Source organism: Mus musculus, chromosome 11 (assembly GCF_000001635.26).
Source record: "Mus musculus strain C57BL/6J chromosome 11, GRCm38.p6 C57BL/6J".
NCBI classification, from domain to species: Eukaryota; Metazoa; Chordata; class Mammalia; order Rodentia; family Muridae; genus Mus; species Mus musculus.
In genome coordinates this window covers 4687171-4709810 of record NC_000077.6, presented here as the reverse complement: position 1 = coordinate 4709810, position 22640 = coordinate 4687171, and the positions used below count along the sequence as shown (strand labels likewise).

At 45.8% G+C, this 22640-nt stretch overlaps 2 protein-coding genes and 1 long non-coding RNA gene across 8 annotated transcripts in view; 1 reads left to right on the top strand and 2 right to left on the bottom strand.

Annotated features, from left to right (window-relative positions):
* Zmat5 (zinc finger, matrin type 5) overlaps positions 1-5155 on the bottom strand; it is a 33014-nt gene extending 27859 nt beyond the window's left edge. For 2 of the 4 annotated variants that reach the window (NM_026015.3, NM_001356391.1), the window contains exon 1: positions 5090-5155. The gene's annotated coding sequence lies outside the window, so the exon portion shown is untranslated. Of the gene's footprint in view, positions 1-4404 lie in introns of all 4 variants that reach the window. The other 2 variants (NM_001356390.1, XM_006514787.2) reach the window with 2 other exon arrangements.
* A 311-nt stretch (positions 5156-5466) lies between these two features.
* Positions 5467-7843, top strand: Uqcr10 (ubiquinol-cytochrome c reductase, complex III subunit X). 3 transcript variants are annotated; one of them, NR_156411.1, is made up of 3 exons: positions 5467-5654; positions 5822-5907; positions 7591-7843. NR_156411.1 is itself a non-coding variant. In NM_197979.3 (2 exons), the coding sequence occupies exons 1-2, from the start codon at positions 5505-5507 to the stop codon at positions 7633-7635; spliced, it is 195 nt and encodes a 64-aa protein (NP_932096.1). In that variant the 5' UTR covers positions 5467-5504; the 3' UTR covers positions 7636-7843. The 3 variants fall into 3 exon arrangements, 2 of the variants coding, with proteins under 2 accessions (NP_932096.1, NP_001349808.1); NM_197979.3 differs by lacking the exon at positions 5822-5907; NM_001362879.1 differs by lacking the exon at positions 5822-5907 and having other exon boundaries at positions 5467-5710.
* Positions 7619-9367, bottom strand: Gm51883. Its single transcript, XR_003949632.1, has 2 exons — positions 8915-9367; positions 7619-8388 (listed from the first exon to the last, which is right to left on the bottom strand). It is a non-coding gene; the product is annotated as a predicted gene, 51883 (long non-coding RNA).
* Between the last annotated feature and the right edge of the window lie 13273 nt (positions 9368-22640).

Here is a 22640-nt window from a genome sequence, read left to right as displayed (position 1 = left end):
ATAAAGAACAAATCATGTCATTTACGGGAGATGGATGCAACTGAGAGCATCATTTTAAGGGAAGTGAGTCAGACTCAGAAAGACAATTATCATATTCCATCTGCAAGGCATAGATTTTATACATATACACAAAAATTATATATGCTTCTAAAGTGTGAAAGCAGAAGCAAGATTATATGTGTGTTTGGAAAGAATAGGAAAGGGAAGGGATCAAAGTACACAAAAAGCATGTATGAAAATGTGTTTATGAATTCCATCCCTATGCACAATCAATTTTAAAAACTATTGAATTGTTTGCAAGAAATTTAAATTCAGTTTAATTAATTAGATTTGCTGGTAACTAGGAATCCGTGGGGAAATTGAGCTTGTTAGGGTTATACATCCCAAGTACTCAAAAAGAAAATCAAACATATGAAAATTATAAATGGAGTTAAATGTTTGAGGGATTGTAATTAAATGGTAAGTAGGGCTGAGTGTCTAGAGGAATTTAGTTTGCTCAACCTGAGTTAAAAAATTAATCAGAAAAAAGTTAAGTTCATTTTTCTTATTTCCCTAAAATTTGATGTAGAACATTGAAGATTTTTTTCCCCCAACTGAGACACAGTCTCAGTCCATAGCCTAGGGGTGGCCTCAAACTTTCATTATTTCTGCTTTAGCCTCCCAGAGTGCTGGGATTACAGCTAAGCTCCACGATGCTTGGCTCAACAATCCCGTTAAAAAACGAAATTTCATTTTCCCCGAGACAGGGTTTCTTTATGTAGCACTGGCTGTTCTGGAACTAGCTCTGTAGACCAGGCTGAACCAGAATCAGAGATCCACCTGCCTCTGCCTCCCAAGTGCTGGGATCAAAGGTGTGTGCCACCACCACCTGGCTTAAAAAAAAGTTAACACTGGGTCTCACTATGTAGTCCTGGCTGGTCTACAACTTGCTATGTAGCTCAGGCTAGACTCAACCTCACAGAGGTATGCCTCATCTACCTCTCAGTTACTGGGATCAAAGGTGTGTGCCACCATGTTCCTAAAAAATGAAAAAAAGTTTTATTTTATGTTTAAACATGTTTATTTTATGTGCATTGATGTTTTGCCTGCATGTATGTCTAAATGAGGGTGTCAGATCTCCTGGAACCGAGGTTACAGACAGCTATGAGCTGCCATGTGGGTGATGAGAATTGGACCCAGGTGCTCCTAACCATGGAGCCATCTCTCCAGTCCCTTAAAAACTGAAAATTTTAACTTGAAAGATTAAAAAATAAAATTAAAGCTGGGCAGCCGGGCGTGGTGGCGCACACCTTTAATCCCAGCACTCGGGAGGCAGAGGCAGGCGGATTTCTGAGTTCAAGGCCAGCCTGGTCTACAAAGTGAATTCCAGGACAGCCAAGACAGAGAAACCCTGTCTCGAAAAACCAAAAAAAGAAAAAAAAAAAAAAAGGGAAAAATGAAAGCTGGGCACAATGGTGCACGCCTTTAATCCTAGCACTGGGGAGGCAGAGGCAGGTTGGATCTCAGTGAGCTGAGGCCAGCCTGGTCTACAGAGCAAGTTCCAGGTCAGCCAGGCTAGGTAGTGACCCTAGTCAGTGGTTCTCTACCTTCCCGATGCTGTGACTCTTTCACTCACTTCCTCCATGCTGTGGTGATCCCATGCATAAAATTATTTTTATTTCTATTGCATAACTGTAATTTTGTTACTGTTATGAATCATAATGTAAATATCTGTGTTTTCCAATGGTCTCAGGCAACCCCTGTGAAAAGGCCATTTGACTCAAAGGAATCTTTTTTTTTTTTTTTTTTTGCTTTTTCGAGACAGGGTTTCTCTGTGTAGCCCTGGCTGTCCTGGAACTCACAGAGATCCGACTCTGCCTCTGCCTCCCGAGTGCTGGATTAAAGGCGTGCGCCACCACGCCCAGCTTCAAAGGAGTCTTGACCCACGTGTTGACAACCTATTTCAACAAACAAACCTATTTAAATAAGTAGAACCTCTCTGGGTATGCTGGCCCATGCCTTTACTCCCAGCACACAAAAGGTAGAAACACATAAACCTCTGAGTTAGAGGCCAGCATGGTTTACAGAGCAAAGCAAATTTCTGCCAGGTCTACCAGAATTCTATAATAAAATCTTGTCTCAAAAATAATAATACAGGGCTGGAGAGATGGCTCAGCAGTTAAGAACACTGACTGCTCTTCCAAAGGTGTCGAGTTCAAATCCCAGCAACCACATGGTGGCTTACAACCATCTATAATGAGATCTGACATCCTCTTCGGATAGTAGTGTCTGAAGACAGCTACAGTGTACTTACATATAATAAATAAATAAATAAATAAATAAATCTTTAAATAATAATAATAATAATATGGAGCTTAGTGGTGGCACACGCCTTTAATCCTAGCACTTGGGAAGCAGAGGCAGGCGGATCTCTGTAACTTGAGGCCAGTTTAGTCTATAAAGTGAGTTCCAGGTCAGCAAGGACTACACAGAGAAACCCTGTTTTGAAACAAAAACATCATCATCATAATAATAATAATAACAACAACAACAACAGGAGGCTGGAGAAATGGCTCAGCTGTTAAGAGCACCGACTGCTCTTCCAAAGGTCCTGAGTTCAAATCCCAGCAACCACATGGTGGCTCACAACCATCTGTAACGAAATCTGATGCCCTCTTCTGGAATGTCTGAAGACAGCTACAGTCTACTTACATATAATAAATAAATCTTAAAACAAACAACAACAACAACAACGAAGCTTGAGAGAAGGCCCAGGGGTTAAGAGTACTTGTATCTCTTGCAGAGGACCTGGGTTTGGTCCTCAGTACCCACATGGCAGCTCACAATTCTCCATAATTCTATCTTCAGGGGATACAATACACAAATGTGGTACACATATATATACAAAGGTAGAGAAAACACTCATACACATAAGATAAAAATACTACATCTTTTTTTTTTTTTTTTTGGTGTTTTTGAGACAGGGTTTCTCTGTGTAGTCCTGGCTGTCCTGGAACTCACTTTGTAGACCAGGCTGGCCTCGAACTCAGAAATCCGCCTGCCTCTGCCTCCCGAGTGCTGGGATTAAAGGTGTGTGCCACCACGCCCGGCTACATCTTTTTAAAAATAATCTTTTAAATATAAAAGTTAAGTCAAAACAAACCACCTTTAATTCCCTGCCTTCTGAACTAACTTGCCATCAACCAAATCGGTTTGTTGTAGGTCTCCTGTCCATGCTCAACAAAGCTTAAGCAGTCTTTTCCTGAAGGCTCACCACTTCCTGGTAGGCCTAGAAATCAGTTCTGGGTTTAAATTGACTAAGTAATTAATTAAGAGGAAGAGGCTCATGTAGTCTAGGCTGGTCTCATACATAATGTAGCTGAAGATAACCTTGAACTTCTGTTCCTGCCTCCACCTCCCTCGTGCTGGGAGCATATAGTCCTATACCATCATGTCCAGTTTGAAGTCCTTATCCCAGGCTCACACTGGTCCTCTGAACCTCAGAATCATAGCCCCATTTGTTCTAGATGTTTCTACTTCATATCTAAGGGACAACTCACACAAAACACAACTTACAGAGCTTGAGATCATGTTAAGAGCATGTAATACTCTAACAGAGGACCTGAGTTTGGTTTTTAGCACCCACATTTGATAGCTCATAACCTCCAGCTCCAGCTCCAGGGGATGCTATACCCTCCTCTGGATTTCTGTGGGTACCGACATTCAGGAGCACATGTCACCCCCTAACCTCCCATACATATGCATAATTTAAAATAACCAAAACCAAATCTATAAACACACAATTTACAGGTCAGGCATGATAGTGCTTGTCTATAATTTTAGCCTTCCAGAGATAGCAGAGACAGGAGGATCACCAGGAGTTAAAAGTCAGGCTGATTTATGTAGCTGGTTCCAGGCAAGCCAGAGCAAGTGTAAAACCTTTTCTCCATACAAACAAACACAAACCATTTAGTCTCTGTAGTCAAATCTTAATTTATCTCTAGATGTTAATTCCTATTTTTGTTTCTTGGTTTGGTTTGGTTTTTCAGGACAGGGTTTCTTTGTGTAGCCCTGGTTGTCCTGGAATTTGTAAACCAGGCTGGTCTTGAACTCTGAGACCCACCTGCATCTGGAGTGCTGAGACTAAAGGCACCCACAACCGAGCCCACCTCTTAATTCTACCTTTCTTGCACACTTCTGCTAGCTTGCTCTGTCTATCCTACCTACCAAAATGCATCTCAAATCTGACCATTATTCTAAACCTCTCTACTCTAAATTACCTACCTCTGCAATTTCTTCTCTTCAGTTTTTGCTCTAGCAAGAAGTCAGAACGATAACATTAAAATGTAAATAGACCTCAAAGCATTCCAGCTTAAACCCATTCAGTGACTCCCTAGTGCAATTAGGAAAAGAATGACTCCTTACCCAGGACGGGATTCAAGGCCAGACTAGAGATGACTTCAGGCCACCTACTCATTAGAGGCCACTCTACACTTTCTCAAGCACCCCAGCAGTGCAGTTGCCTCTAGAAACATTATCCTGTTTACCCTGCTACAATATATTCAGTCCTCCATTAAGCGGCTACTCAGGTTTAAAGAGCAAGCAATCCGTCCAAGCATTTGGGTTTTCTCTTTTACAAAGTATTAGTTTCCAGAAGTGCTGGGCTTCCCCATCGCCCACGCACCACGGCCAGAGCGCTCCAGGAGAGCTGGGAACCTTTCTTTTACTGGGGATCATCTCAAGACCCCGAGGGGATACTCAGAAAAGTACGGTGCCTTTTACAACCAGGTCACCCATCTCCGAAGCCGGGGTTCTTGGCTTTAAAGCCTACGCTCTGGAGAACAGGAAGCAAGTGCAAAGCCACTTTCCCCCCTGAGACGTGGCTTAAGAGTTAGAACTGCAGGACCCGACTTTTGCCACCCCCAAACCTACATCTGGAGTAGGTTCAAAGGACGTTAGGCAGAGAGTCGAGATGCAGCCACAGAAACTCAGGTTCCCTGCCTCTGTATTCACTCCCCATGCCAGAAAAAGCGGATAGCGCGGACTTAGAATGAAATGCCTACTCTTCTGATTGGGAAAAGAGCCTAAAACTTGGACGCGGATGTCTCACCAAAGATACCTGGTTCCGGGCTCCTCCTCTTGAGTCCTCGCGTTGCGCTCTGCTCGCTGGGATTTGTAGTCCTTCCTAAGGTACCGAGAAGGCGGAATACGAAGGCGAGACAGCACTGGGGAAGATGGGTAAGCTAAGGGGCTTTCGGGACTTGTAGTTCAAAATAGCCAAACGCAGGAAATGGTTGAGGAGAAAAACTGAGAAATAAGTCTTATCAAATTTTGGTTGTGTGGAATATGAACATTGTAATAAACTGTTACCCTGTGCACATTATCAGTTTCTTTAATGGTTCAAAATGTCGACTCTGAGATACAGAGAAACTACAATTCCCATAAAGCAGGGCGCGTTGAAACTTTTGGAGCAAGACATTGGGTTCTACGCAAGCGCAGTGGCGCGAGTTCGGCAGTGAGGCAACATGTCGTCGCCGACGATCCCTTCGCGCCTGTACTCCTTGCTGTTCCGCAGAACTTCCACCTTTGCCCTCACCATCGCAGTGGGCGCCCTGTTCTTCGAGCGAGCCTTCGATCAGGGCGCAGACGCGATCTACGAGCACATCAACGAGGGGGTGAGGGCCTGGGCCATCCTGACCTTGGGCCCGCCTGAAGGGTGACTGGGAGGGAGGTAGGACGGAACTCAATCAAGTCTTACCAGGTCTGGGGTGAACTGTGCCCGTTAATACATCTATTTCTCTTGACATGGTGCGAGGCCTAATTGGTATGTCCTGTCACACAGTTCCACATATTCATTTGCGAAAGCTAACTCCTGACTCCTGAGACATCAGAGGACTTACGGGTCTGAACCACTCCATTAAGTCGGTGGTGAGTTGGAACTCCGACCCCTGCCGTCCTTGCTAGTTTCAAGGGCAGATTTCAGCAAGGCAGTCGTTAAAAGTAGGTCTCCTTAGACCATGTGGCTGACCTTTTAAAATTGATGTTTCAGTTCCGAAGGCCGCCCACGTAGGCTCTTTGGATTAAACGTGAAGACTATGAAACCTCAAGCCCTAACTGGCAATACTGGACTTAAAGCACTTAACCGTGGTATTGAATAAAGGTCATAGTGGATCAAAGATCCTGGGATACAGATGAGGTGCTACCGTTCATACTTAATGATACCACTGAAAGATAGCATCCTGGGAAAATGTGGGGATGAATATAAAGTAGGAAATGGCGAGCCCTCTTTGACTTAACTGTCCCACACTCTGTGCATGTTTTATGTCAAAGGTTGTGAGAGTATTGGGGAAGGTATGTTACTGATGGCCAGCATGTTCATCGACTGGTTTCTTTTTCTCGAGACAGGGTTTCTCTGTGTAGCTATTGCTGTCCCGGAGCTAGATGGTAGACAAGGCTTGGCCTTAGACTCACCCTCCTGCCTCTGCCACCTGAGTGTTGGGATTGTAGGCCTGAGCCACCACCGACCAGCTCCTTCACTGAGTGGCCTTCCTTCTTGCCTTCCTTCCTTTCTTACCTCTTTTGGTTTGTTTTTAAATTTTGTTGTTTTAATTTTATTTGCTTATGTTGTGTCTGCATGTACATCATCTGTGCTAGGAACTGGACGCAGGTCCTCTGGAAGAGCAACCAGAGTACCCTTAGCCACTGAGTCGTCTCTCCAGCCCCCTCAGGGCTCTCTGACCTGCTGCCCAGACAGGCTCTGTCTACTAGTTGCTGTATTTCCTCTGGTGGGGTAGCTTCCTGTCCATATGAAAGTGTTGCCACTCTGATCTTTTTTTTTTTTTTTTTTTAAGATTTATTTATTTAGTATATATAAGTACACTGTAGCTGTCTTCAGATACTCCAGAAGAGGGCATCAGATTTCGTTACGGATGGTTGTGAGCCACCACGTGGTTGCTGGGATTTGAACTCCGGACCTTTGGAAGAGCAGTCAGCGCTCTTAACCACTGAGCCATCTCGCCAGCCCCCACTCTGATCTTTTATAAGCATTTCCAAGTATCGAAAGTTGTCTTAAGTACACTGTCAGAATTCCCCCATTTTCCCGTGCTTCTAGGAATGGGAATTGTGTAACCACTTTAGGTCTGAAGAATAAAAAGTGACTCAATGTGAAATTTGGGGGTGGGGGTGGGGGAAGCATTTTCTAGGTGCTGTTTTTTAATAATGAAGAAACTGGGACGTTCTTGCAACCTATCTTACTGTCTTGTACAAGTGCTGGTTTCCCTTCCCACCTAGTGTGGTTAATGGAGTAGGAGTGATTTGTTATGTTGCTTTTTTGTGTGTTTTGGTTTGGATTTTGATTTTTCAGACAGGGTTTATCTGTGTAGTGGCTGTCTTAGAGCCCACTCTGTAGACCAGGCTGACCTTGAATTCAGAGGCCCACCTGCTTCTGCCTCCCAAATGCTGGAATCAAAGGGTGTACCGCCACCGTCTAGCTCAGCTACATTGTTAACTCTTTCAACACTGATTTCTCTGCTCTTCTCTTTGGACAGCTAGAGTTATTGTAAAATGTGAGGACAAAGGTTAACGGTGAACTGCCTTGTGTTTTAAATGCAGAAACTGTGGAAACATATAAAGCACAAGTATGAGAACAAGGAGTAACACCCTGCCCCTGTGGGACCCGAAGGAACAGTCGCCGGTCAGCTGTTTGCCTGGAGTTGGGGCCTCAGCCTAAGGATGAGTTTCAAGTTGCCGTTCACCGACCGCCAGTGTGTGGGCAAGCTATGGCTCCACTGTACAAACAGACTCACTTCTGCTGTGTTTGAGTACAGCTGTCAGCAAATAAATGCAAAGTGCTCATGAGACCGGCTTTTGCACGAGTCCTTTATTAACTTCCTGATCTCCGCTTGGTAGTTGAGACCGTGCCCAAGCCCCATGCAAACTCCTGAAGACTCTACCATTTGGAGTTGTTCCATTCACGTCCCAAGAATCCTAGTTTGAACTCATCAGCCTGAATAGAGGTTATCTTTAAACCAATAGTCCCAGTCTTTTGTTCTTATTTAATATAAATGGGTGTTGTGGTGCCCAAGGAAGCATTAGATCTCCTGCAACTGGGGGGTACAGATGGTTGTAAGCTACGTGTAGGTGCTGGGAATTGAACTCAGGTCCTCTAGGAGAGCAGCCAGTGCTCTTAACCACTGAGCCACCTCTGCAGTCCCCCCCACCCCCCTTCTTAAATCACAAAGATTCTCTTGGCCATGGGAAAGCACCATGGTCTCAGCTAGGAAAAAGTCTTACCCTGGGAGTCTTGACTCAATCCCTGTCTCAGGCTGAAGTCTTCTCTTCTACCTTTTAACTTGCTGAGTGGCTTTTGGTAGTCTCCATGTCTCTGGGCCACAGCCTCCTGTGGGGTTCCTTTATGGAAAGATCAGTTTATGAGTGTGAAATTAAACCCAAGCCCAGCAGTTCTTAGCTGAGTGTACCAAGGGCCACACCCAACTCTGCTGGACCTGAGTCGCCTCATTATAATTATGATGGGGTTAATAAAGATGATCTGTTGCACAGAGGGTTTTGTGACTTTAAAACTGGTCTGAAGCCAGGTGTGGTGGCGCACGCCTTTAGTCCCAGCACTTGGGAGGCAGAGGCAGGCGGATTTCTGAGTTTGAGGACAGCCTGGTCTAGAGTGAGTTCCAGGACAGCCAGGGCTGTACAAAGAAACCCTGTCTCGAAAACAAAAAAAACAAACAAACCTGGTCTGAGAAAATTCGCATTGGTTAAGAGCACTTGCTCTTGCAGAGAATTGGGGTTTGAAACTATGCGTGAGTCAACTGGCCAGCTACAGAGGATCACACTCCTCTGACTTCCCTGGGCACGGTTCATTTTCAGACAGAGACACGTGCTCACATATAAATAAATCATCCTGGGGAAGTGAATGACTCACCTGCAGGCAATCCCCGAGAACCTGTAAGAGCCAGAGAGAGCCAGATAATCCAGAATCTTCTCTGAAGGTTGATCCAGACCGGGAAATCCATGCAGCGGTGGGAGAGACCCTAAAATTACCTAGTTTCTCTACTTGTGCATCTGTAGTCAGGGCCTGTCTGCCAGGCAGTGGTCGTGCATGGCAGTGTTAAAACCCAGCATTCCAGAGGTTTGCCACGACGGCAGGCAGATCTCTCTGAGTTGAGGCCAGCCTGGTCTATGGAGCTAGCTCTAGGACAGCCAAAACTATGCAAATTTGTCTCAAAAAAAGGGGGGGAGGGATCAGGGCAAATGACATTCTGTCAGTACATTTGAACTGAAGGAAGCAGAGGTCAATTAGACTTAGCAATAATTTCAAATCCCAGCAACCACATGGTGGCTCACAACCATCTGTAACGAGATCTGATCTCTTGTCTCTCTTACTTCTCACTCCCTCTCTCTCTGTTTTCTCCTCTCCTCTCTCTCCCTCTTACTCCCTCTTTCTCTCTAGCCTTCTCTCTCTCTCTTTCCCCCTGCATTTTTATAATAAAGCTCTAAAACCATAGACTGTCTCTGCTCATCAGGGCCCACTGCGCTTGGAGGATGGGACAGGCTTTCTCCTAATGAGCCATTTCTAATCTGACAGCCTTCCTGTGCTCCAGTCAAGATCCGCTGCACTCACTCTCACCGGTGTTGGAAACCTCTTCCCTCAACTTTTTCTCCCCATAACCCCGGTGGGCTTAGATCTGGGGCTTCCAGGTAGCGCTGCCCCTTGCCACTCCCCCCCCCCAAGAGTGGGTCAGAGGCTTAGATGCCCACCCGGGGATGAGTGGAAGGTAGCAGCCCTCCCATGCCTGACTGACCAGAGAATAGGTGGAACTCTGGCAGGGTGTGGGTCTCCCCTTCCCCAGGACATCCCCTATGTCCCTTTTTAGTTCCCAACAGTGAGCCACCCTGTGGTTGCTGGGATTTGAACTCAGGACCTTCAGAAGAGCAGTCAGTGCTCTTAACCACTGAGTCATCTCTCCAGTGCCAGACATCATTGGGCCTTAAGAGTCGTTAATTCAAGAAGATTCAGGGATGGGGGTGCTCAGCCTTAGAACGAATGCCTAGCAGTTCATGTGCAAAGCCCTATGTGCCATTCTTAGCACTGAATCAAGGAGAAGAAATCAGTGTAGACCTGCAGACATTACAAAGATTGGGGTGTGTTACCAGCTACTTTTCTGTGACTGTGATAAAACATTCTTGGAGTTTGGAAAGTTGGCCCAACGGTTAAAGAGGTTTGACTACCCTTCCAGGGGATCCTGGTTCAATTTCCATCATCCACATCATTACTGTGTAACTCTAGTTCCAATGGATTTAAGCCCTCTTCTGGTCTCTGTGGGCACTATATACCACACATACATAGTGCACAGATACACACATGGGGACACCACCAGTATATATAAAATAAAATTCAATAGAGCTAAAAAAAAGAAAAAGAAGGGCTGGTGAGATGGCTCAGTGGGTAAGAGCACCCGACTGCTCTTCCGAAGGTCAAGAGTTCAAATCCCAGCAACCACATGGTGGCTCACAACCATCTGTAACAAGATCTGACGCCCTCTTCTGGAGTGTCTGAAGACAGCTACAGTGTACTTACATATAATAAATAAATAAATCTTAAAAAAAAAAAAAAAAAAAAGAAAAAGAAAAAGAAAAAGTAAACCCTGAACCAAACAGCCTGGAGAGAGGCTGATGATCCAAGTCACAGCCATGGCTGCAGGAAGTCGGGCAGGAGCTCAGGCAGAAACCACTGAAGAATGTGGCTCACTGGCTAGCGCTCAGGCTTATACGTGATAACTTTCTTTTTCTTGAGACAGGGTCTCTTTATATACCCTTAGTAGGCTTGGAGCTCTCTCTGTACTCCAGGATAGTCTTGAATTCACAAAGACCCACCTGCCTTTGCTTCCCATCTGCTACCACTGCCTGGCACAGCTAATTTTCTTTTTCTTTCTTTTTTTTTTAAAAAGATTTATTATTTATTATATGTAAGTACACTGTAGCTGTCTTCAGACACTCCAGAAGAGGGAGTCAGATCTCGTAACGGATGGTTGTGAGCCACCATGTGGTTGCTGGGATTTGAACTCCGGACCTTCGGAAGAGCAGTCGGGTGCTCTTACCTGCTGAGCCATCTCACCAGCCCCCCTTTTTTTTTTTTTTTTTTTTTTTTTTGAGTTTTTTGAGACAGGGTTTCTCTGTGTAGCCCTGGCTGTCCTGGAACTCACTCTGTAGACCAGGCTGGCCTCGAACTCAGAAATCTGCCTGCCTCTGCCTCCCAAGTGCTGGGATTAAAGGTGTGCTCCACCCCCGCCTAGCTATAGCTAATTTTCTTATACAGCCTGCATAGGGAAAATACTACCCATGGTGGGAAATACAGCTGCATAGGGTTGATACTACCCATGGTGGGCAATGCAGCCGGCATAGGGATGATACTACCCACAGTGGACAATTAATTCCTCACAGACTTGGCTGTAGGCCAAGATGATCAAGACAGTTCTTCAATTGTTCTTCTCTGATGACTTTAGGTTGTGGCACGTTAACAACAAAGACTAGCCAGCAAAAGGTGTGTGATAATGAAGGAAGATTAAATGGGGGAAGGGAGCAAACTACTGAACTATTGTTCAGTTTGATCCCTATATCTGTAAAGCTATATACATCGATGCAGGAAGATATGGCATGGTGGGATATTAACACAAGTGGTTAGCTCTGAGTGCTGGGACTGGATAGGACTTTTGGGTCATGTCACAGATTCCTTTACCACTACAAAGGGACAAAAGGCAAACCCTGTGCTCTTTACCTCTTCGCTGTTCAAAGCATACTTTCAACAGCTTTGTCATCAAGCATCAGAGGAACCACAAGGCTGGAGTGTTTCCAGACCTGGAGCCCCTTAGGAACACACCAGGGAAAATTAGTGGGGTTTGAGGTGGCTACACTTGCGACAAAGACAGGAGGAGCTGTTGCCAAAGGAAAGCCTTATGCAATAGAACTCCCCCGCAGAATCCCAGAGGCCAGGCAGTCTGCCAGAGCAAACCCACAGCATTTGTTCTTAGTTGACTTCAAAATCATTCATTTTGGAGGTCACCCAGCGAGCAGGACATTATTAGCTGCCCAGTGGCTTCTCTACAGATCACACCTCTGATGTTTGGGTTATACAGTCGCCTGCATTACATCACAGAAGCTTACAGGCTGCCCCTGCTAAAACACCGACACTTCACTGGAGCCTACAGATATCTGATGCAGGATAAGAGGCTTGGCAACTTGGCCTTCAGACTTTGTTGTCCTTCTCTGTCTCCATCTTTGGGTCAGATTCTGCTTGTGTTATGTGGAGACATGCTTGGTACAGCTGCATACAGCTGTGATCCCAACTCTGAGAAGACAGGGGCTAGAGGACTCCTGGGGCTTGCTGGTCACCCAGGCCAGCCAAATCAGCGACTGATGGGTTCAGTGACAGACTGTCTCAAAACAGAAGGTGAAGAACGATGGAAGAAAGACATCCTGCACCTGCACAGGACACACACACATGCCCACACCATATGCACACACACCATACACATACACACACCACATACCATACATGCACACATACCACACACTGTACACACACCACATATACCACACACACACACACACACACTGTATGCACTGTACACACATACCACACACAAGACACACACTGCACACACACACCACAAATACTGCACAAACACCACACATATACAACACATTACATACACATACCATACATACTACACACATCATATACACACACCACAGACAGTACACATACCACACTACACATAAACTACACACACCATACATAAACACTCATCACACACACACACACACACACACACATACTGCACATGCACTATACACACACACCACACCATACACTAATATACACATACTACACACACACACTATGCAGACACTACACACATACTATATACACCATACACACATAGTACACATATCTTACACAACACACACACAGCAAGGGGATAGGAAGCTAGGTGTAGTGGTGCATATTTGTAAGTTTAGTTCTTTGGAGGCTGAGGCAGTAACTTTCAACCAAACTGGGCTACATACTAAGACATGGAAACATGAAAAAGAGAGAGAGAGAGAGAGAGAGAGAGAGAGAGAGAGAGAGAGAGAGAGAGAGAAAGAGAGAGAACACTATGCTATCTGGGAAGCTGAGGCAGGAGGATTACTTGAACCCAGCGAGGTGTCAGAAAGATACATACATCAAATTCTAGAAGGTCTTTGAACTAATCTATGAGAAACCAGCCTTGGGCAAGCAGAAACTCCTCCCTAGTCTCTAGTTTCCTATGCAGACATACCTCCTACCTGGGGCTTGGTGGGACACCTGTGGACTTGGCTACTAGTGAGTCTGTGGCAGAAGAATAAGTTGTGTCCAGAAGTTCAAGGCCAGCCTAGGCAGCATAGAGATTCCTATCTCAAAAAACAAACACAAAACAAGAAATGTCCATTAAATAACCAATAAGCCAGATACATATACACAAATCCTCATGAGTTGAAAATGTAGCTCAGTATAGCACACTTGTCTAACATGCATGAGACCTTGGGTTTCATCTACAGCACAACAGACTTAATGAACATCCATTCAGCCATTCTTTCAGTTAGGTCATACTGGGATGTGTGTGTATGCACCTGTGTATATGTGGACACATGCACATATGTATAAGTGTGTGTATGCATGCACATGTCTTATGTGTGCATGGAGGTCAGAGGTCACCTCAGGCATCCTCTTTAACTACTCTTCTTTTTTTTAAAAAATTAATTCTTAAAATTTTTGTTTGTTTGTTTTGTTTTGTTTTGAGAGAGGGTCTTTCTTTCTTTTTTTTTTTTTTTTTTTGGGTTTTCAAGACAGGGTTTCTCTTTATAGCCCTGGCTGTCCTGGAACTCACTTTGTAGACCAGGCTGGCCTCCAACTCAGAAATCCGCCTGCCTCTGCCTCCCGAGTGCTGGGATTAAAGGCGTGCGCCACCACGCCCGGCTGAGAGAGGATCTTTCTGTGTATCCTTGACTGGCCTGGAACTCACTCTGTAGACCAGGCTGGCCTCAAACTTGTAAAGATCTGCCTGCCTCTACCTCCTCAAGGCTGAAATTAAAGTATAGATATACATTTTTGCAAACTACTTTTTAAAAAACATTTATTTATTTATTTATTTATTTATTTATTTATTACATGTAAGTACACTGTAGCTGTCTTCAGACACTTCAGAAGAGGGAGTCAGATCTCATTACGGGTGATTGTGAGTCATCATGTGGTTGCTGGGATTTGAACTTTGAACCTTCGGAAGAGCAGTCAGGTGCTCTTACCCACTAAGCCATCTCACCAGTTCCAAACTACTTTTAATAAGTGTTCATCCTCTCCTCTAGCCCACCACCCAGCAGAGGCAGTGGAAGAGAAAAGTTATTAAGATATGGGGGAAGTGGACCTGTTCAGCAATAGTTCTTTGGAGGCAAGCTTAATCTTCTTTCTCAGCAGCTCAGTCCCATAGCAAACACCAAGTACAACTCAGCAGCTGCAGACCAGTCCTCTAGGCAGAAGCTGGCATGAACCTGCCGCTGTAGTTCAATCCTGAAGGAACCCTTAGGCTTGCTAACTGGCCTGAGGCGAGGCCTCGGGAGAGGCAAGCTGTTGCAGGAACCTCACAAGCAGTCCTTGGGCAAGGTTCTTCTCTCAGTGGTGCCATTATCACAACTTGAGTTCAACAACGTAAGCTCAATGTAAGAATGTAAGGCGAACCAATACACGTGTCTTAGCGAAGAATAGCGAGGCAGAGCAAACCAAATCGGTACTCAGTGCTGGTCTCCCACTGTCTGTGGGGTCATAATTCAGCAAGCGTCCTTTCATGTGTTTACTATGTTAAAACATCCTTTCACCTGCGTGCCCCAGCAAAACACCATCTGACATAACTAACTTTTCAAAGAAACTAGAATTATTCTACTTCATTAAGGGGGTGCCTGCTTCTTACAGAGTGCCGGGGAGCTAAACTCAGTCCTCACGCATGCGAAGCAAACACTTCCTGTTGCTCATCTCCCAAGGCCTGAGTCAGAGCACCTTTAGTGAATGCCTTCTCTGTATGGCACTACCCTAGATCCTGGGCACACGGTAGGGACAAGACAGGTCCCTGCTCTCTTGAAATAGAGAGGAATTTAGGTAAGAGATTTTATTTTATTTTTTTAATGTTTTGTTTGTAGGGATTTGTTTGTTTGTTTGTTTGTTTGTTTCGAGAAAGGGCCTCTACCTGGCTGTGGCTCTCCTGAAATCCATTATATAAACCAGGCTGGCCTGGAACTCACAGAGATCTGCCTGCCTCTGCCTCCCAAGTGCTGGGGCTAAAGGCGTGCGCCATCATGGCCAGTCTTAGTTATGAAGAAAATACAGCTGAGCCACAGTGTTGTCACATGCCTTCAAGAGGTGAGGTGGATCGCCAGGAGTTTGAGGCCAGCGTAGTCTCCATAGTAAGATCCTGTTTCAACAAATGGTTACATAGATAAATAAATACAATAAAACCAAGTCCTGTCCGGGTGACATGTGTTCGAAAACCACACTGTGGTCAGGGAAGTTCATAGGTGTGGTGTCAGAGTTGAGATATGGTGGAAATCTTGGCCAAGACAAGAAAGCAAGCAGCAGAACTTCAGGAATAAGAAGGGCACTTGTAGGGCCCTGCGATGGGCATAAGCGCGGCCTAGTAACCAAGTCAAACGAGCTTAGAACTCACTTAAAAAGAAAAGGAGCCGAGTAGTGATGGTTCGCATCTCTGGTTGTAAGGTATAGAAACAAGAAGGCTTTTTGCTGGCTATAGAGAACAAAGAGCTTCTTTCTGGCTGTATTTTTAGAGATGGGGAAAACAGGCTTGGGAGATGTCCAGGGGCTTTACCTCCCAGGGAGAGACGCTCTAAGTCTCACATTACACGCCTTCAATCCCAGCACTCAGGAGGCAGAGGCAGGCAGATTTCTGAGTTCAAGGCCAACCTGTTCTACAGAGTGAGTTCCAGGACAACCAGGGCTACACAGAGAAACTCTGTCGAAAGAAAGAAAGAAAGAAAGAAAGAAAGAAAGAAAGAAAGAAAGAAAGAAAGCAAGCTACAGAGATTGCTCAACAGTTGAGAACATGTTACACAGAGAAATCCTGTCTTACTAAGTAAATGAATGGGAGAGGGATTGCTCGGCAGTTAAGAACGTGTTCCTCCTGCAGACAACCTGAGTTTGATCCCAGCACCCACATGGAGGGGGGCTCATAACCCACTTCCAGCTCCAGAGGGCCCAACACCCATGAAACCTACACTTATGCTCACACAAACCCCAATATACACATAATTTAAAAAAAAAACAAAAGGCTTAGGGGCTGGGGAGACCGCCTAGTGAGGGGGAGCGTTTGCTGCTCCTATGGAGGACCTGGGTTCAATTCCCAGCACCCACACGGTGCTTCACAGCCATTCATAACTCCACTCCCAGGAGATCCTATGTGTTTATCTGACTTCTGTGGACACCAAGCATGCACGCACGTGCTGTATATGCATAGATGCAGGCAAAATACACATGAAATAAAATGAATACATTTTTAAAAAGTTTTTTTTTAAAGGCTGGGCCAAGAAAATAGCTCCCTGATGGAGCACTTGCTTATGAAAATGAAAAGAAAAAGAAAACTTCTATGAAGGTGCAGGGGGTAGAATTTTCATCCTGTCTCAGCCACCTGAGTACTACAATCGCAGGCATGTACCACCATGCTTGGCAAAAAAATTTAACCCCACAGTTTTATTCCTAAGACTTTATCCTGAGAAATGCATCATAGATATGGACAGATTTAGAGGCAAATAGCTCTTCACCATCTTTTAAGAGGATATAATTAGAAATAACCTGGGGCTGGAGAGATGGCTCAGTAGTTAAGAGCACTGACTGCTCTTCCAGAGGTCCTGAGTTCAATTCCCAGCAACCACATGGTGGCTCACAACCATCTGTTGTGGGATCAAATGCCCTCTTCTAGTGTGTTTGATGATAGCTACAGTGTACTTACAAACATAAAATAAATAAATAAACCTAAAAAAGAAATTAGGAATAACCCAAGTGTACACTGTAGCAGGCAACCAGACTAAGGCAGCCTGCCTTGGGTGGGGTGTGAATGGCCACTGCACTCCAAGTGAGAAGGGAAAGTGTTCAGAGGCAGAAGAGACGTCTTAACCATGTGTTCAGCATGATCCTATTATTGTAGAAAAGCAAAGCATATATTCCCCATTTTACATCTAAAACCTGCTCCAAGAACTCCAGAGCCAACAGCAATTCTTTCCACATGGGGGGATTATGTTTTCTCTTTGCTGAGTTGTGGGACCCATACTAAGCATGTCATTGCCTTTGTAGTAAGAGTGGAAAGCCATGTAAGTTATATAAAAGAAATAGAGCCCAACCCTGGCACGAAGCCAGCCCTTCCTAGGACAAGGAACAAGGGTTGCCCTACACATGAGCTTCCGGCCTTCTGCGGACGGACGGTCGGGAAATCAATGCATTGGAAGTGTCTGAGCGATGGGCAAGTTGGGTTGGAATACAAATTCCACGGATGAGTCAGGGTCGGAGGAAGCTGTTCCAGGGATGAGCGTGCTGCATTCGGGGTGCTACTAGGGTGATCACACACACACACACACACCTGCATACACATACACACACGTGTACACACGAACACACACGTGCACACATGAACACACATGTATACATGCACACACATGTGCACACAGACACACACACCCGCAAACATACCTGCACATAAACTCTGGCTTCTTTGGTCTCCCCATTGTCAGGCTCTGGGCAGCTGTTGGAAATCCACATTTGGAGAAAGACATTGCTCTCTACTTCAGTGAAGCTCAGAGAGGTTCTCGGGTCAGGGTGACATGGTAACTAGAAGTGAAAGGCAGGCAGCTGGCTGCAGAGGGGTAGAGGCACGTCTGCGTTCCTTTCCTTTCCTTTCCTTTCCTTTCCTTTTTCCTTTTTCCTTTTTCCTTTTTCCTTTTTCCTTTTTCCTTTCCTTCCCTTCCCTTTCCTCTTTCTTTCTCTCTCTTTCTTTCTTTCTTTCTTTCTTTCTTTCTTTCTTTCTTTCTTTTTTTCAGAGACAGGGTTTCTCTATGTAGCTCTGGCTGTTTTGGAACTTGCTCTGTAGACCAGACTGGCCTCATACTTAGAGATCTGCCTGCCTTTGCTTCTCAAGTGTTGTGACTAGAGGCGTGTGCCACCACTGCCCAGCTTCATAGCTACTATTCTAAGCCATGGAAAACTCATTTTTCTCTTTTCATCAGGGCCTTGGCCTGATACAATTGAATTTATATACAGATTGAATGCCAAGGGCAGATGCCAGCTGGCTCCAAGGGCAGAGCACTGAGAGAGAGGAGACAGCGCTGGCTGGGAGCTGCTCAGTTGGTAGCCTGCGCTGACAGCTTTCCCGCTGTTTCCTGTCCTCACGTTTTCCAGACTCTTGCAAAGAAGCATCCCAGCCGGTTCCAGTCCCTTGTATCCTCGTGGCGCTCCCAGGTCAGCTCTCGAACTCAAATACTTTCCAAGGCTGCCCACCACCTGAAGATCAAGTTCCTATTCTTAAGCTTGTATCGATCCAGGCTTCCTCGCCCTGGTCCTGTGAATCAGTAAACCAGCGCCCTTGCTGAGCTGTGCAGTCTGTCCCTAGTCACAGGTTATGGGAACAGGGAATGGCTGAATTAAGATTCAAATTCAACCCCAGAAGCCATGTAAAAAGCTAGATATAGGGGACTGGAGAAGAGATGGCTCAGCTGTTAAAAGTACTGGCTGTTCTTCCTGAAGACCTAAGCTCAAGGCCCAGCACCCAGATCCAGGCACGTCATAACCATTTCCCGCTCCAGTCCCAGGGATTCAATCCTCTTCTGATCGATTTGGGAACCAGGCATGCATGATGTGGTGCACAGACACACAGGTAGCCAAAATACACATGCATGAAAGTAAAAGAAAAAAAAAAAAGACAAATCAGGTGAGCCACACTTGTAATAACAGCACTCCTCCACCGAGATGGAAAAGAAGCAGGAGAGATGGCCTGAAGCCAGCGAGCCGGAGAACTCTCCCAGGCAGAACCGAGAAGAGAGACCCCACCTCAGGAGAAGAAAGAGCCAACCTGTAGGCATAATGTTTTGTGCTCACTGTACAGGCTATCCTTGTGTTATTCAAATGCTCATTCCTCCGCCCTCAAATCCTGTTTCAATCCAGACACAGCATTGTAATGCTTGTAATAGCAAGAATCTCCTGTCTCAAGTTTGTGTAAACAATTCTTACCATTTATCCTCTGCCTTGTCAATAAATGCTGATCACCCAATGGCTGGGCAGAAGAAAGAATAAGGCAGGGCATCCAGCCAGGGGGAGGAGATGGAGGGGGGGCGGGGAGGTAAGCAGGGGAGGAGAGAGATTCAGATGTAATTCAAGAATGAAGAGATTGAGCCGGGCGTGGTGGCACACGCCTTTAATCCCAGCACTCGGGAGGCAGAGGCAGGCAGATTTCTGAGTTTGAGGCCAGCCTGGTCTACAGAGTGAGTTCCAGGACAGCCAGGGCTACAGAAAAACCAAAAAAAAAAAAAAAAGAATGAAGAGATGAGCCGTGAGGAGAGGGTAAGAAGACACCATGAGAAAAATATCTGAAGCCCAAAGAGTCTGATCACTAATACCAAGTCTCATGAATTCATGGCTGGGAGGTAGTCAGATTAGCATAAGGGTTGTTATAGATCATTTAGCTGTTCAGCTATTGAGATGTAGCTTGAAATAAATCTTGGTTTCTCTGTGTGGTTATTGGGGACTCATATAAGAAATACAGCTGCCAAATTAATTCACTGCTTACACTTATATTAAAAATAATTCATTTTACACCAACTCTTGAAAGTTATCTTCTGATTGTGCGCACACACACACACACACACACACACACACACACACACACATTTTAAAACCAAAAAACCAATCACAATAACCCCCTAGCCTTTCCAGTCTCCATCTGGGAGACCTGGTGGGCTGCTTCCCCTTTGAGGCCTGTTTCCTCTCACGTGGGAGACAGAACATGAAGGTCTGCGTTGTCTCCCACGGTGGTAGGGAAACGTTGGCACACTGCTTGCAGTATGCCCAGCCCAGGCCTATCAGGTTGGCTTTGCTACTCTGCAATAGCAGAGATGAACAGGCACACGATACATAGAGAGACAGCTGAGTCGTTCAGATCACGGCTCTTGCAGAGAGAGGACTCGGGTTTGAGTCCAGCACCCACATGGTGCCACAGTTCCAAGGGATCCAACATCACCTTTTGGTCTCTGTGTGTATCAGGTATATATGGGGTAGACAGACATATATGCAAACAAAAACAGTCATAAAGTAAGTCTAAACAGATTTTTAAGAAAGTGAAATGGGGGCTCCTTGTGCAGTCTCCGGGGAGCAGCATGAATTAGCATATTTGATGCACTCGCTCGCTGAGGGCTGAGAGCTGCAGGGATTGTGCAGCTCTCATCTAAGTGTCTCGTGTGTGCTGTTCCCTCTGAGGCCTGCTCCTGTTCTCTTGATCGCCACCTGTGTCCCTGGCAATCTTGTATCTCCAACACTATTTAGACCTCAGGCACTCCTGGGCAGCTCTTATCTCACCTCACACCTTATTCTGAACAACTGATTCCTCTTCACTTCCCTGTCCTTGGTGTCTGCACAGATCCGTCTCCCTCTTGTCCAGCAGCAGGGGCCACTAACAGCCAGCCTCCGGTGGCAATTCCGTGTGATGTTTGATTGCTTAATGAAGCCTTTCCCACTGGGCCCTCCTAGGAGACCCCTCCCTCCATGGATAGAGGCTGTGGTAAAGTAGAAATGGTAAAACTGTATTCTGCCCAGCTTCCTATTTCCTCCTTCCTCTGGCCCTCTGTTTACAGAATGATTTCAATTATAAATCGTATCAGCAGAAGAACCATGTTTAGAATCAAGGCGGTCAGGAACCTCCCTAGTCCGTGTTAAGCAAATACTTTATTTGTTCCCAGTTCAAGTACCAACTAGAGAGAAGCAGGAAGCTGATGGGCGGAGGGCATGGACTTTTCAGGCTGGCTGAATTCTGCCTTGGTCACTTTGCATCCTTAAGCAAAGGACTGAGCCACTGCTGTTGCTACTTGAATTTTCTGAGTAAATGAGGCTGGCCTGGAACTCACAGAGATCTAACAGTCTCCACCTCCCAAGTGCTGAGATTAGAGGTGCCGCCATCACCCCTGGCTTATTGCTTTTACTTAGGTGCCAGGGATCAGAGCTCAGGTTTTTGTTTAACTGTCCCCCCCCCCCCCAATCCTCTTTTATAGATGGATTTGCAATAAAAAGAACAGGTATGAGCAGGCCTGAGAATCTGGGTGGCGGAACGCTGAGCAAGTGGACCAGAATGTGAGAGGGGAACAGGACTGAGCCTGTGCACAAACATTAAAAAGGCCATGCTGGGCTTTGCAGGAGTCAGGGTTCAGCCTCCGGGAGGTTCCTTTTCTGTTTGGCTCTAATATGAAAACCACCTTTATGGGGCGTAGGGGTGGGGAGCCATAATTACCTCCTTGGAATGGCAGAACACTTTAAGAGACGTGTCACAGTTGATAGGTGGTGAGTGTCTTGCAACTGGGAAAAAAATTGGTGTCATGATGTCCTTTTTGGAAAACTAGAACTTAGTACTTGTCACTTTTGTCATTCAGACCACAGCAAGTAAACTGATGGAAACTCTGGTGTCAGGGAGAGCCCCACAGAAGTTCAACTCACACTCTCACGACAATTTGCTAGGGGGCAGGGGAAGACTCGGAGTCTGCTGGGGTTTAAATAAACTAAGTCTGCTGAGGGCCACTTGACACCTGTGTAAAACTCTCACTAGCTGGTGGGAGAGATTTTTCAGTGTGATATGAAGGCAAAACTCTCATAGCTCTTTCAGGGACTCATCCCTCACTCACATCCTGCTCATAACATAGGTCTGTAGATGGTCCCGTCATCTGCACCAACCTCTTAAAAAAATTGTGTAGGTGTTTTGCCTGCATGTACGTCTGTCCACATGCACGCCCGTGTATGCAGTGCACATTGGAGACCAGAGAGGGCTTCTGATCCCCAAGACTGGAGTTACAGAGCCCCATCATATGAGTGCTGGAGATTGAACCAGGGTCCTTTAGAACAGCCAGGGCTTTTGATGGCCAAGCTACTACTCTGGTCCCAAAATCAACTTTTCAACTTTGGTTAGGGCTGCAGAGCTATAGCCACCACCTTTGGCCTTTGCCAGACCCTCTTGTTGCTATATATCCAAGAATCTTGGTAAGAGGGGAGGCCAGGGATAGCTTAGCAGCCTGGGTATGGATCCCAGCCCACCCTTCCTCCCATAGGTCCCTGGAACCCTGGCTCCTTTTAGAAAGATAATGATGGGGTTGTACTAACCTACCTTGTTTACCTCTGAGCCTCCTCTTCTTTCCCTTCAATTCGGAGCTCCAGAACGAGCTCTCCTGCAGCCTCTCTGACTCCTCTCCATGTGCCCCACCACTGTGAGCCAAGCTATGCTGAGCCCCATAGCCTCTGGTGACCTCTTGCTGCTGCCCAATGTACAAAGAGCCTGGGCTTGGCTCTTGGCCTCTTTCTGCTTTTCCAAAATATTTTACTTAACATCCAA